Below are 15,417 nucleotides of genomic sequence, written 5' to 3' on the forward strand. Positions count from 1 at the left end.
GGGGACTTTCAACTGTGAACAGAAAAATGTGAATTTTATGTGTTGTCACATTTTATTTTATTTTATTATTGGAATCTGTTAAAATAGTACCGTAATTGCAGTGCATTACCTTCTGAGGTGAGATCTGCTCAAAGTGCTCCTAAACAAGGGAAAATCTCTTTCTTGCTGGTTCCATCGCAAAAAGAGGCTCGTCAAATCGAATGCCAAAAGCAAAAAAAGTAGCGCAATAAGGGACCCGAAAACACAAAAAGTGAAGGGGAATCCATAGCGTTTCTTTGCCGCTTTTATTTCGAACTACACTCAAACCTAGCGAATCATTTCCTGAATCAGTCACGTGGTACACCTGCTTCGTGGGGCTTCAAACGTCACCACGTACATCACCAACACACGCATTGACACGCCGTTCATGAACCACTCATCTGCATTACTCGGCACACGCTTCAGGGATTCGACCCGAGAAGCACATCACTAGCTGTGTGACAGATTAAACTTTGTCAAACTTGATTTTCTTGTCCGTGTTTTTGGGATCCTCACACCCCCTTATAACAGTTGAAGAGTAGTAAAATTCAACACTTGACTTAGTTACTAGTAATTTCTATTAAGGTTAATCATTTCAGACTAGACAGACTTACAATGTTTTGTTTTGTTCTTATTTTACTTATCTTACTCTTTATCTTTACTGCATGACCGATTCCTGTTTCATGTACAGCACTCTGTATACAGCAAATGCGTGTTTTACAGTGCTTTATAAAGTTGAGTTGAGTAGTTAACTTTGACAACAAACACCAAACTACAAGAACCTCTTTGAAAAAGACAAAAACTTATACTGTACATATTTTGTTTTCATTTGCATCTGTATTTATTTTTTTGTATAGAATTTTTGAATTATATATTTTTTTTAATATCCGTTTTTAATTTCACTTTTTGTCATTTTTTATTTTTTATTTTGTCAGTTTTGGTACTCCGTGCAAGCACCACGAGACTGCATTCACAAAGTTTTTCTCCTTCAGGGTGTTCGTAGCTAAATCTCTCTCTCTAGCTAAAAGATGGCGAAACATGTCAACCTCCTGTAAAGCGAGGTGCGACCTATTTGCGATGTACATTGATGTGATGGAACATATTTGTTTGCATGTTATTGAAATTATTAGTGAGTTTTACAAATCAAATCTTAGTTCACCAATATATGTGGTTTAATTCTATATGCTGTCCCTTTATATATATCTCTGTGTGCCCTGCGATTGGCTGGCAACCAGTCCAGGGTGTCCCCTACTGCCCGAAGCCAGCTGGGATAGGCTCCAGCGTGACCCTTGTGAGGAGTAAGCGGTTAAAAAAATGAAATGGAAATTTAAGTTATTACGGGTAAAAAAAATAAATAAATTATAAGTTGGCAACACAAAACACAAGCTGTTCTTGCTCGCTTGTAGTAGCATGTATGCTCCTCAAAAATAAATGCGCTGTATATTTTAATTTTTATTCTAACTTCATATATACTGCATTGGCCAGTCAGACTGTGGATGGGCTGGAAGTTGCCCGTGTCTCTTTTGTTTAAAAACAACTTGGAGCCACAAAATTTAATAGTGCAAATTATTCAAGTATTTCATGTTGCATATGACCTGACTGACCTTGATAAATTTTCTTTTGTCTAATTGGGGGGTTAGGATTGGTTATGCTAAAGAAGTTCTTGAACCTGATTTATAAAGGCGTTTATTTGACAATGTCTCAACAGTGATATTTTTACACACTGCATCAACTATTCAGGGATGGATAGAAAATGTACAGTATTCACATGTTTACAGGAAGAGCTTATTGTGCATTTTGTCATGATAAACCGTGATCTCGACATCAGTTCGCCTCAGCTGCTGCCAGAACACATCAGGAGGACTCGCTGGGTATATTTCTCCCTGCGTGGCTGTGAAGGTTGGCATGATAGTAGTGGCATGAAGTTCTGCCAGAGTCGGACCGAATATCTGATGTTGGCACTCGGGAGCTGTGGATAATATATGAAAAACGATATGACACTTATTTTATGCAGTTAATTGGAAGTGTGTGCGAACAAGGATGTTACCTGCACCATTCAGTGGGTGAAAAGTGCTGCAGGAGCCCATATCCAAAGTTGTCTCATGTGCCTGCTGAGACACAGCATGGCTTACCCTCAAAACCATTTAAAAGATAACTAGGCTAAAGGGATTATTGATCATCCCCATCAAAACAATAAACAATTTCATTACTTCACTGCAATGCACAGCAGGTGGTAGGTAAGCATTACCCTATAGGACAGGGGTGTCCAAACTACGGCCCGGGGGCCATTCGCGGCCGGCCGGCCATTTTTTAGTGGCCCACAACGTGCTAAAAATGGCATTTGACTCAGTTCAAATAAAAACAAACATGTTTGGAGATGGTCAAAGTAAGAAGGGATGGTGTCGAAAAACACAGGTGCTATTAAAGGTAATTTTAGTTAACTAAAACGAACGAAAAAACAAATTCGAAACAACTATTTTGTTAACGAAATAAAATCAAAACGAAGATGCTTTTTAAAAAAAGAAAACTAACTGAAACTACATTTTATGTTTACAAAATGAACTAAAATAAAACTATAATTATAGCAAAAATGTCATTCGTTTTAGTATTTGGTAATTAATTTAATATATGAGCCTTTGGGGATGATTTTAAATGTGATTTTTAGTAGATTTATTTTGATATAAACTGGAATAATGATGTTGCGACCATGGTGTTTTTTAAATATTGCGCACAAGTAATACACATTAAAAAACACAAAAAAACTAAAACAAACTAACTAAACTAAAACTAAGCATTTATTAAAGAACTAAAACTAAAATCTTAATAATTGTTACATCCTCAGACAGCCAGTTTGGTTATAAAGCAAATTTAGGTACAGATATGTGTATCTATGCTCTTAAAGAAATTATTAGTGAATATAAAGCTCAAAATTCATCCATTTTTATGTGCTTTTTGGATGCATCCAAAGCCTTCGACAGGGTAAATCACAGGAAGCTGTTTATGAAGTTGATACAGAGGGGTGTGCCAAATTATATTGTTCGAATTTTAACCTATTGGTATGCTCAGCAGACGAGAATTAAATGGGGGAACAGTGTCTCCTTACCATTTCGCGCTACAAATGGGGTTAGACAAGGGGGAGTATTATCCCCAGTTCTTTTTAACCTATATTTGGATGAGCTGTCAGTAAGGCTGAAGGCATGCAATACTGGCTGTTATAGTGGTGATTTGCTGCCAAATCATCTGATGTATGCAGATGATTTGGTGGTTTTCAGCCCGAGTACTGCTGGTTTACAACAATTGCTCAACACCTGTGCTAGCTATGGCTTGGAACATGACATCAAGTATGATGCAGATAAAAGTATGGTTATGATATGTAGAACGAGGGAGGACAAAGGTCTGACATTTCCTGCTTTTTATCTGTCTAATATTGTGCTTCATGTGAGGAATAAAATAAAGTATCTGGGACATATATTAACAGAAGATCTGTCTGATGATGATGACATGTATAGGCAATGTAGGACATTATACGCACAAGCAAACACTCTGGCACGCAGGTTTGGTTTCTGTACGGACGAGGTGAAGATCGAATTGTTTAAATCATACTGTACACCGCTGTACACAGCTCACCTGTGGTCAAATTACAAGAAAGGAAGTTTGCAAAGGCTGCAGGTGGCCTACAATGACGCTTTGCGGGTGCTCCTTAGGAGACCAAGATGGACTAGAGCAAGTGAGCTGTTTGTTACAGCTAGAATAAACGTATTACAAGCTACTTTGTGAAAGCTTGTATACAGTTTTATTTGTCGCTTGAATAGGACTATGAATGAAGTTGTGCTGTCTTTGACTGATATTAAGTGTAGTGCTGTACGGTATCAGTCTAGGATGTGGAAACATTGGTATGACTGCCTGATGACTGTATAACCCTCCCCCTGTTTTTTATTGTTTTTATTGTTCTTTTATTGTTTTTTTGATGGTGTATATTTTGTTATTTGTTTGTATTGGACTTAGAGTCTGGAATAAAGTTGAATTGAATTGAATTAATAAAAACTAACAGAACCACCCTGAAAAGTAATTAAAACTGACTAAATTCATAACATTATGTGGCCCTTGCGTCCTTCTGATTTTCTGCATGTGGCCCTCAAATGAAAAAGTTTGGACACCCCTGCTCTCGGACATGTTTGTAACCTAAAGAGACAAAAGTCATCAACAGCTACCTCTGGTGTAAAAAAGTTCAGCTCTGCCCTGCTTGTTGTTGGCATAACCAGCTCGTCTGTGGACTCAGGCTTGAGGCGCTCAAAGAATTGTCTCCTTTGAGCCTTCAGTCGTTGGTGTTCAGCTTCCCGTTCTTCTTCCAGTGTAAGACAAAGTGATCTTATGGTAGTGTCATAGTCCTGCCTGTACCCACGCGCAAACACACACACAGCTCTGTATTTTCATTTGATCACTAAATATGCATTGTGTCATTCAACCAGTCTGTGTATCCAAAACGTTGCTCGCGGTAACTCAGAGTCAAAAATATAACACAAGACGACACATTTATTGCTAGTCTTCTACAGGAGGGCAAGCAGGACCATGGGCCTGCTGTGGATGAATTTGTGGCCTGATGCTTTGTAGTTGAGTCTTATCTCCAGTTGAATATGTCAAAAACCAAGAACATGATTATTGATTTTAGGAAGTACACCTCTATTCCACCAACTACTGTTATTGGAGGTGCTGATGTAGATATTGGAGAAATATGTGTGGAGCTCAAAGGCCCTCAAAACCGGAATCAATTTTACATCCTACTGTCCCTTCGTACGGTTTTGTGTTTGTGTGAAATTGTCTGTCATACCCGAGTTGAAATGTCTCCTCGTCTCTCTCCATCCTGGTAGATTCTGCTAATTTCTCCTTCTGCTCAAACTTTTTTTTCAACAAGTTCTCCTCATATCTCCTCTTGACCAGGAGGCACTGCCGCAAAACCCTCAGGAGGTGACAGAGACAGTGTTAATTAATTAAATACTCAAATCCTAAAAGTCATAATGTCAACCAGCAAGAAGAAACATGCACAATCTTTGCAAATTGTGCCTCAGCAAACACTATTGTCCAACGGCAGAAAAATAAAATAAAATGGTGCTTCCTTTGCAATGTGCGAGATTCAATTCTCAACTCTGAGAAACGTGTTTTCAGAGCACAGAAGAACAATGCTACACAAAAGTACGTTACTGACTACATTTTTAACCGGTAATTAGTACCATATTTTCCGCACTATAAAGGCGCACCTAAAAGCCTTCAATTTTTTCAAAAGCTGACCATGCGCCTTATAATCCAGTGCGCCTTATGGATCAATATTGAGCCGCAACAGGTGTCTCGCTGTCAAGACGTTATCGGTGACCCTGCACGATATATATATATATATATATATATATATATATATATATATATATATATATATATATATATGTTAGGGGTGTTAAAAAAAACTCGATTCGGCGATATATCGCGATACTACATCGCGCGATTCTCGAATCGATTCAATAATCGGCAGAATCGATTTTTTTTTTTAGGATTCACACCTTGAGCATGGAAGAATGTTATATGAACGGCACATTAAGCCTTAATATTTTTATTTTAATGCTGTTCAAATGTGAAACAGATTGCAAACTGTTTGTGTACAGTGGCTCACGGTTATAAGCCTCAAGTTTTAGATAAATATATTTATACAAATCTTACAGTGTACATGTACAAATTTACTGATAGTATTTTCTAAATTTGAATGGAAAAAAATCGCAACATTCGACTTATAAATTCGTATCGGGATTAATCGGTATCGAATCGTGACCATTCGTATCGGGATTAATCGGTATCGAATCGAATCGTGACCTGTGAATCGTGATACGAATCGGATCGTCAGGTGCTAGGCAATTCACACCCCTAATATATATATATATATATATATATATATATATATATATATATATATATATATATGTATATATATATATATATATATATATATATATGTAAACATCTGTTTTAAAAAAAAAAAAAAAAAAGTGGCTGATTTCCAATATGCAGTTCTTGCTATTTTTTATTTTTATTTTTTTTGTTAGTGCAGTTTAATTTTCACAAGACATGTTTTGGCCCCTCTATGTTTAAAGGCCAAGCTAATGCTCAGATGAAGGGGAATGTAAATGTGATTGTGAAGCGAGTCAATAAGTGCCCCAATATATATATTTTTTAGTATATAATATTTACAATATTTTTATATTTTTCATTGCTGTAATGTACAAAAGTACAATATTGTCTATGTTTATTTTTTTAGTAGGACCTCATTTTTTTATAATGTGACCTTTTTTTGTATCGACAGCCTCCCCACAATATCGTGATAATTATCGTACGTGACCTTCATATAGTGATAATATAATATTGTGATTTTTGGATATCGTTACATCCCTATTTCATATGCAACCATTTATTAAATGCTTACTTCAATGTATGTAGTTATGTTTATTGCTCAAACACAATTTTTACTACCTTGAACGTATCCAGCCTTTGTCAAATTAAAGGATTATCTGCGGTCAAAATTAATAGTGTGATTAATCTGTGTTAATATATGATTAATGTGATAATTTTTTGTGATAAATCAATGGGTTAACGCTTTAACTTTGACAGCTATAGTTATTTTTACAAATTACTGCCCAAATAGGGTACAAGTGATCCCTCATTTTCCGCTGGGGTTAGGTTCCAAAAAATACCCGCAATAAATGAAAGCCGCGAAGCAGTTAGCTTTATGTTTTACATTTATTATAAATGTTTTAAGGCTCTAAAACAACTCACCAAACAGTTTATACACTTTCCTCATCGAGGCATTTACTTTTTCTTACATTTAAACGTTTCTTGTTTAAACGTTCAATAAATGTTCAAATCTACATCAATTTGATGAAATATGTACTTTAAATTACTCTTTAAAAATAATACATGCAAAATTGCACTAAAAAAAATACGCCAAACAGCGAGACCGAGAAAAGTGAACCGCGTTATAGCGAGAGAACACCTCCGTAAGTCATACGCCGACGCTGTTTCCGGTTACTGTTGCGTCATAATAGGCTGCGTCCCAATACTCTCACTTCCACCATTGTGCCCCTCAATTGCATGCTCCCGTTGATGGGTGCGAGTGTGTAGGGTATCTCAGTTCTCCGAAGCACTTGGGAGTGTGAGCCACCCTACACGCTCGCACGGGAACACGCGATTGAGGGGCACGAGGGTGGAACTGCGAGTATTGGGACGCGGCCTTTATGTCGTGACCGGAAAGAGCATAAGTGTATGACTTATGGAAGTCGGAAGCCTCTGATGATGCAACTGACAATTATAATGACTGCCTTAGGTGGATTAAAAAAAAAATTAAAAAAAAAAAGTGAAGAAATAATCCTACTTCAGTCTCTCCTTGTACTCAGTCTTCAGTTTCCTCCTCTCCTCTTCTCCCCACAGGTCTATTTGTCGGAGACGCATTCTCTTCTGCTTCTCAGCCTTCGATTTGTCAATGAATTCGTCCGTTTCTCTCTTCATCAAATCCTGGAAACGACCCATTCGATTTTCCTTTTCAGTCTTCAAACGTTCTGCTTCATCAGCTTCCTCTCGCTTCAATTCCTCCTGACATTGGTGCATTCTCCTCTCCTTCTCCCCTTTGAACTGCTCGACCTCCTCTTCTTCCTCTTTCCTCAATTTTTCCTTGCTGTGCCGTGTTCGCTTCTCCTCCTCGCGTCTAAAGTGCTCCTCCTCTTCATTTTTGCTCTGTTCCTCCTGCTGGAGCAAACTTTTCTCATTTTCTGACTTCAATTGCTCTTCATCTTTCTGCAGCTCCTCATGGAGAAGACTCATTCGCTTCTCCTTGTCCCTCTTTAATCGCCCGGCCTCCTCCTCTTCCTCTGCCTTTAGCTCTTCCCGGAGGAGATGTATTCTCTGCTCCTTTGCTCTCTTTAAGCGTTTTGCCTCAATTTCTTCGTCTCTTCTCAGCTTCTTCTTGTAATTGCGCATTCTTTTCTCCCTTTCTCTTTGTAACTGCTCCACCTCCTCTTTTACCTCTCTCTTCAGTTCTTCATTGAAAAGGCTAATTTTTCGTTGCTTTTCTCTTTTTAAATAGTCCATCTCCTTCTCATCTTCTCTACTGAGCTCCTGTTGGAGATGTGTATCATTTTTCCACATGAAGACTTCTCCCTCCTCCTCAATACTGCTCATTCGGCCCTTCTGGTGGAGTTGTGTCTTTGTGCCCCTTTCTATTCGTTGTCTTTTGTTTTCTTCCTCGACTGAGGAGGACTCCACATCCTCATCCTCACTTCTCAGTTCATCTCCCTGGAGCTGTGTTTGTGTATCATTTTCCCTCATAAACAGCCCTTTGATTTTTCCCATTAGGCGCTGCGCCTTCCTGCGAGGCCACGATTTCACCTTCTCTCGATTAAAACGCTCTGCCTCCTTTTCATCACTGCTAAACTCCTGGAGATTTATTCTCACGGTACTTTCCCTTTTTAATTGGTCCACGTCACTCGCTTCTTTTCTTTTCTTTCCTTCTTGGCAGACGCGTAATCTTCTCTGTCTTTCCCTCTGTAACTGGCCCACTTCTTCTTCTTCTTCTCTTCTGAGCTGCTTCTGGTGAAGATAAATTCTTCTCATTTGTTTTTTCTTAACAGATTCAACCTCATCCTCTTCCTCTTTCTTCAGTCCCTCCCGATAAGCCCTGAGTCTCATCTCTTTGTCCCTCCTTAGCCTTGTCAACTCCTCCTCCTCCTCCCTGCTAAGTTGGTCCATTAAGAGAGAGTTTTTTCTCAAATCCTTTTCCCTGATTAATCGCGCGTTTTCTTCTTCTCTCCTCGGTTCCTCATGATGCAGGCGTGTCCTCCTCTCCCTTGCCAATTGGTCATCTGGTTGCCGTAAATGTGTGATTGTTAACCTTTCCCTTTTTCTTCGCTCAGCGTCGTCTTCCTCCCTGCAAAACTCCTCTTCGAGGAAATGTTTGGTCATTTCGATGTGTTTTTTCAACTTTGCTTGCTCCTCCTCCTTTTCCCTCATCTGTTGTTCTTGTCTTAGATAAAATCGACCATTTTTCTCCCTCTTCAGAATCTCTCCTTCCTCCTCCTCCTCTCTCTGGAGCTCCTCCATGTGGAGCTGCACTCGCAGCTCCTTCTCCCGCTTCAGTTGCTTGGCTTCCTCCTCTTCTTTTCTCATCAGCGTTTTGCTGAAGAGAAGGATTTTTCTCTCAATCTCCTTCTTAAATTGTGTCACCTCCTCCTCCTCTTCTTTTATCAGCGCCTCCTTTTGTTGGCACATTCTTCTAGCCTTCTCCCTCTTCAGCTGCTCTTCCTCCTCTTCTTCCTCTTTCCACAATTGCATTCTCATCTGTTTTTCTCTCATTGACTGCTTTGCCTCCTTTTCAGCTCTATTGAGCTCCTCCCGCAAGCAACATTTTCTAATGTCCATTTCTCTCTTTAACCGTTCCTCCTCCTCCTCCTCCCCTTTCCTCAGTTCATGAAGTCTCATTTCCTTCGCACGCTTCAATTGCTCCAGTTCTTCCTCCTCTTCTCTCCTCAGCTCTATCTTTCGTCTACAGATTCGTGTCTCTTTCTCCTTCATCAATTGCAAAATCTCTTCCTTTTCCTGTTTTACCAGCTCCTCCTTTTGTCGACAAATCCGAATCTCCTGATCATGCCTCAATTGCTTTACTTCATCTTCCTCTTTGTTGAACTGCACCTGGCATGGAGCCAGTTTCATCATTTTCATCATCCAATGTCTTCATATAAACAATAGCCAATCCATAATTTTAAAATAACAGACCCTAAAAATATTTGATTAGTTGCTTCTCTGTACCCAACATTATTAGTTATTCAAATTACGGTTTTCTGTAGTTTAGTAATTGGGTCTATATTTGCTTTATAGACATAACCTTAAACTTCAGCACAGAACGGCATGTGAAGCAACCCAAGAGAAGAGTACAATACTGTATATGAAGACATTTCTTATTTAGCAAATCCTTTACTTTATATATAAAAAAAAAATCAGCCACTGATTTAGCTATTTTAAGTTTATCTGTTGCTTCCAATAGAGTTTATGATCAATAATCACTTCCACAAATTTTATTTCAGTGACTTTCAATTTCAATACCATTTCAGTTTAGTGTTATGACACATTTTGAGCTGCGTACCACCAAACTTAAATGTGGTTTTATTTTCATTTAATAACTCATTATAATCATGTGATCATTATCAAATGCTTTGCCTAAGTCAATAAATACACCCACTGCATGTTTTTATTTTTTTATTTTTATCTATAGCTGTATTTTCTACAAATTGCATTACTGTCAAAGCTGTTGATTGTTTTTCTGAGGCCATCTGATGGTCACTTAGTAAATCATATTTTTCAACAAAGGCATCCAGTATTCCTACAAAAAGTTAAGTGTTTTTTGAAAAATGAGATAAAGATCTGAAATTTGAAACTGTTTTTCATTTATACAAATGGGTATCATTTTTGTTTTCATTTTATTTATCATTGTACCACTTCACTTTGGCATTCTAACTTGTAAACAATACCTCCTGTAACATCCATCTTCTCACACTTAACCTGTTCAGGGTTGCAGGAAAGCTGGTTTAAACCGTGGACAGATCACCAGGTAAATACAGGGTGCGTATTGACAGACCTCACATGAATGTTTTAGACAGAAGGCGGAAGCTATTGTGGCCAAAGGGAGAACCACAAACAGCAAGTTTGAAGGAGCTCCACATAGAAAAACCCAAGGTCTGAGAAATTGAATTGGAACTCCAGTTCTGAGTTCAGAGTTTAGCCCCTGATAAGTTGCAGGGTTTTGACACTTCTGGATGTTGTAAATTATTTCATAAGGAATTAAAAGTAATTTATTCAAAATGTTATGCAAAACCCCATGTTGTAATAGAGCTTCCTGTCTGGCAACAATGTCATCATCTTAAATGGAACATTCTGAACTTGTACATATGTTCAAACGTCCACTTACCGGAGCTAATGTCTTTTCTCTGAGTTGAGCCACCTGAGCCACCATGTGATTGTCGACATCTTCAACAGAGTCGTTCACTGACTCATCTTGGCTACGGCGAGGAGTGAGAATGGTGAATTTAACAGAATAAGTAAAAAAACAAAACACATGACAAATCTGATAAATTGTATTAGATAACGAGAGCAGTCCTGTTATGATCAATACAGTGCCTTTAGGGTGATAGTAGTTAAATTAATTTAGAAAAACAAACCTCTTACTACTAGTCTCTGTCTCAGAAACTGAATCACCAATCTCCAAACCCTCTTCTGACGTCTTAAGAAAACAACAAGAACAAAATGTAATTTGTTAATTAGCCAGTTTTGACTAGACAAAGTGCAATTTCTTGATAAATTGTGTAGGAACGCTGAAAGCTGATTGCTAATACTCGTAGCTGAATGCTTGTGGAATGCTTATGAAGTGAATTGAAGTGGCTCGGGAAGGTGGCTTATGCTCGGCCACCTTTTTGCCCATGCCAGGAGCTGGTGGCTGGCCCGGGGCTACGCGGATGGTTCGCACGGAAAAACATGGTGGATGAGCAAATGCTGTCGTAAACAAGAATGTTTTCTATATCCCGATTTTTTTTTCTTTTTTTTTTTTTTAATAAATGTATGCACACCGTTCACCCCAAACTGCTGAAGTCGATTGTTTGTTGAAGATAAAAAAATAAAAAAATACTACTTTTAGTGTGGTGAAGTGTTGTTCATGTGCTGTAGATGCTCTCCACTGCCTCCCATAGCCTGGGAGAATATTGACTACAGCGGGGACAAGCCCTGCTCAGTATCCACTCACTGAAGTTGATGTCTCTTCTTTATGTTTGGCTTCCTGAACCGCCATGTCACTATCAACATCTTCAACACAGGCTTTCCCTGACTCATCTTGGCTACAGCAAATGGGAATGGTGAATTCAACAAAGATTAAGTTTTAAAAACAAAACAAAAAAAACAAAAAAACACACATGACAAATCTCAAATTGTATTCAATAACCAGAACAGTCCTGTTATGATCGACAGTTCCTTTAGGATGATCATAGTAGTTCTCATGAATTAATAAAAATTAAAAATAAACAAACAAACAAACCTCTGACTACTTGGCTCTGTCTCAGAAACAGAATCACCGGTGTCCAAACCCTCATCTGAAGTCTTAAAAAGACAAGAACAAAATAACTTATGTGCCATTTTTGACGAGACAAAGTGCAATTTCTTGAGAAATTGCATGGGAATGCTGAAAGCTGAATGGTAATAGCTAAATGCTAAGATTTGAATGCATGTGGAATGCTTGTGAAGTCAATTGAAAGATAAATTATGTGAAAATTACTAATTATTAATTGTAGTTGAATGACAAATGAATAAAAAGAAAATTTTAACTGTAACCCGTTCGTCTCATGTTTGCTGGTTAAAGCGCCGCCGCAATAACCAATGAGCCACAGTGGACTTGCTGTTATCATTCGAGTGTTGTGAAATGGTACTGAAGGATGTCTTGCTCAATACCTGGGTGTCATTGAAAATTGAGATTCTATGGGTTATAATGTCAAATAATACTAAAAGTGGAAATCTTACGGATGAGAAAAATAGTACTCGGGAAGATGTGAATTTTTGGAAAACGAGCGTTGCAAAAACATGCACTAAAATATCAAAATACTGACTGGGACATCAGGGATTTAGTGTTGAGTACTCCTTTAACATTCATTGTATTCAATGTCATTAAGAATGATTAATCTTTTATCAATAGTATTCCATATTTTCTAAAGCCGGGTACACACAAAGACAATCGAGCTGTTTTGGTCCCGATTTTACCCCTTCCTGACCAAGGACGTCAAACGCCCAACAAGCTTATGTCTTACAAGATTGTCTGATATGATTATCTTTACGTTTGAGCTGTGTTAAGAGTGGATTTGTCCCGATAATTGGATCCAAAACCAGTCGGGGCCAACGTATTCCAACTCGATCCGAATTTACGACGTTAAAAGTTATTTTACTCTACCTTTTTCTGCGTTGATTGGGGCATCCTAAGTGGCAGTAAACTACATGATGAAGACGGCACATGCCGCTATGGCGTGTATTGAAAATTGTTTTACAAAGCTGAAATATAAAATAGCCCAATGGAGATATGCATTATTTCATTTCAGTGAAAACTGGAAAGTGGTACTTAGAAAAAGTTGAATGTCCCATTGAAAATCAATGTGGAGAAGTTGATATTAAACATTAAATATCATTAAAAATAAGTAATGTGGAATCAGACGCTTTATTCCCAGGTAGGTATTATGTGGGAGTAGTTGTGCAACGGATCATCATTGTTCCGTGGTCGGTTCGGTTGAGGCTCCATGGTTCGGATCCGCGGATTGGTTGGTGTGAAAAAACAAAAACAAAGTGCGCATTCACCCGAAAGCAACATGATCAGTCCACATTCACTATAATAGCAGCAGAGGAATTTGAAACCCCTTGGGAGCATTTTGGGAGCATTTTGGGAGCATTTTGCCAACTTGGGGTGAAATTAGTCCTCAAATTAATGTTACAGGATTTTTATTTTTTTTTCTGCTCTTGCCTACAAAGCGGGCCCCAAGGTGAAAACTCCTATGATTAGGCTAACTTCAAAATAAAGTTTACAAAATAATACGTTGACGGCAATGCAAATAGCCTTAGTAGACTTACTTTGACGTTGGCCCACGTTGTGGCGTGATGGCTAGCTTGACTTCTCTTTTAGACGTTTAGGATTTGTTTATCGTAGTTTTGATTGACATTAAAGTTGCGACCAACATCAACAATGCTATCCGTACTCATATTCAAATACTAATTTAGGACGCTAAGAAAGAGCAAATTAATTACGCCGTTACTGTATGATACGACAGAAGACTCCGAGGTAAGCAGCTAGCTGTTAGCATTACCTACGAGTGCCTGGCTGGTAGCTGTAAATGAGTTTGACAACTGGTATCTGGCTTACTTGAATTATTTTTCAATACAGTATTCTGGACACAGGCTACTTTGTAATTCATTCTCCATGTTTAAAAGGAAGGGAATGTGGCTTAAATTGCACTTTGAGGTCTTTTCATGATTTAAAATAAATAAATAAATAAATAAAACTGTCTTCATTTATTTTATAAAACACTTTTGCCCATTAAAAAAGAAAAATTATCAACTCAAAATGTTAAATTTAGCTGTTTAGATTATAAGAGATTTTTTAAGAACAACTTTAAGCCATTAATACCTTATTTTACACATGAACCATGTATAAAATACGAATGTTTCTGCCTCATATTGTGTTCCGAAATCCTAAACAGCTATATTAGACATTTTACATTTATTATTAGTTTTTTTTTGGGGGGGGGGGGGGGGGGGGGGGGGGGGGGGGGGGGGGTTTGGGGGGCGTTTTACAAAATAAATGAAGACAAAGTACTATGTATCTTTTTGTTTTTTTTTGTTTTTTGTTTTTGCTGATCCGAAAAATGATTTGAACTGTGACTTTTGTGACCCGTTGCACCACTATGTGGGAGTTATTGCATGGCAGAAAAAATGTGGAGAATAAAATGCTATGACAAAAATAAAGAATCAGAATAACATATGTTGGAATGCTTTTCAGCACTCCCACAATTTCAAACACAAGACCTTGGTAGATTATGTGCTGCCAGACACATGCTACTACAAAGACGGCATCTCAAAATATAGACGGCAGTCTTTGGTCTACCTCCTGTCGTGATGATTCAGAGCTCTGGTCCTCAGACTGGGCCTCGAGCTCAGTTATCTCGTCTACTACATCTCCATCCCTGATGGCCTTTGCTGAGTCCTAATGGACAAGTATAAACACAGACAAATTAATCACATCCAAATTCAGCCTCTTAAAATAAAATAAAAATAAACATGCAAAAAAAAGAATCACATAACCAAAACCAATTATCTACATACCATATCTTAAATCGCCATTGCACTGATTTCTCATATATTGAAATTGCGCTAAATCGGGCCACCGTAGCCAAAGATATGGTGCTATCTTCTTTTAGGTAAGTTTTTGTTTTCATAAATATCTAAGGTGGGTAGAGTAACGTTTCCTTACTGCCTAGTGCCTATTACACACAAGAATAGACTCCAAACAACCTTTCTAAGTTAGCTCTAGCACCGGTACTTCCTTCTGATTAAGTATCATTAAATGTATTATCTGCAAAACTCATTTTACATTACAGTATGTTGCATGTTGTCAATGACAGCCACTCACTGTATGAGTTTTAGTTTGCTTATCCACTAGTTTGGCTCCTGAGTACCCAGCAGTCTCAGTACTGCAAGAAAAAAACAGAGCAGTTCAACAACAGATTATTTTAGTAACAGAAATGCATTAAAATGACAAACTTCAAAAAGGGAATTAACTAACTAGGAAAGATCTGG

The 15,417-nt window shown here is 38.0% G+C and overlaps 1 protein-coding gene across 10 annotated transcripts in view; it reads right to left on the reverse strand.

The window, feature by feature from the left end:
- Window positions 1-1,687: 1,687 nt before the first annotated feature.
- The window catches only part of LOC144033840 (uncharacterized), a 30,636-nt gene continuing 16,906 nt past the window's right edge, over window positions 1,688-15,417 (reverse strand). For 8 of the 10 annotated variants that reach the window (XM_077542193.1, XM_077542187.1, XM_077542192.1 and 5 more), the window contains 9 exons: window positions 15,251-15,311; window positions 14,726-14,824; window positions 11,259-11,320; window positions 11,009-11,099; window positions 7,427-9,735; window positions 4,847-4,975; window positions 4,230-4,410; window positions 2,066-2,129; window positions 1,688-1,987 (listed from right to left, as the gene is read on the reverse strand). In XM_077542193.1, the coding sequence (XP_077398319.1) occupies window positions 1,791-1,987; window positions 2,066-2,129; window positions 4,230-4,410; window positions 4,847-4,975; window positions 7,427-9,735; window positions 11,009-11,099; window positions 11,259-11,320; window positions 14,726-14,824; window positions 15,251-15,311 (3,193 nt within the window). In that variant the 3' untranslated portion in view covers window positions 1,688-1,790. The remainder of the gene's footprint in view (window positions 1,988-2,065; window positions 2,130-4,229; window positions 4,411-4,846; window positions 4,976-7,426; window positions 9,736-11,008; window positions 11,100-11,258; window positions 11,321-14,725; window positions 14,825-15,250; window positions 15,312-15,417) is intronic. The other 2 variants (XM_077542188.1, XM_077542186.1) reach the window with 2 other exon arrangements.

The sequence above is a fragment of the Festucalex cinctus genome, chromosome 13, assembly GCF_051991245.1.
Source record: "Festucalex cinctus isolate MCC-2025b chromosome 13, RoL_Fcin_1.0, whole genome shotgun sequence".
Taxonomy (NCBI): Eukaryota; Metazoa; Chordata; class Actinopteri; order Syngnathiformes; family Syngnathidae; genus Festucalex; species Festucalex cinctus.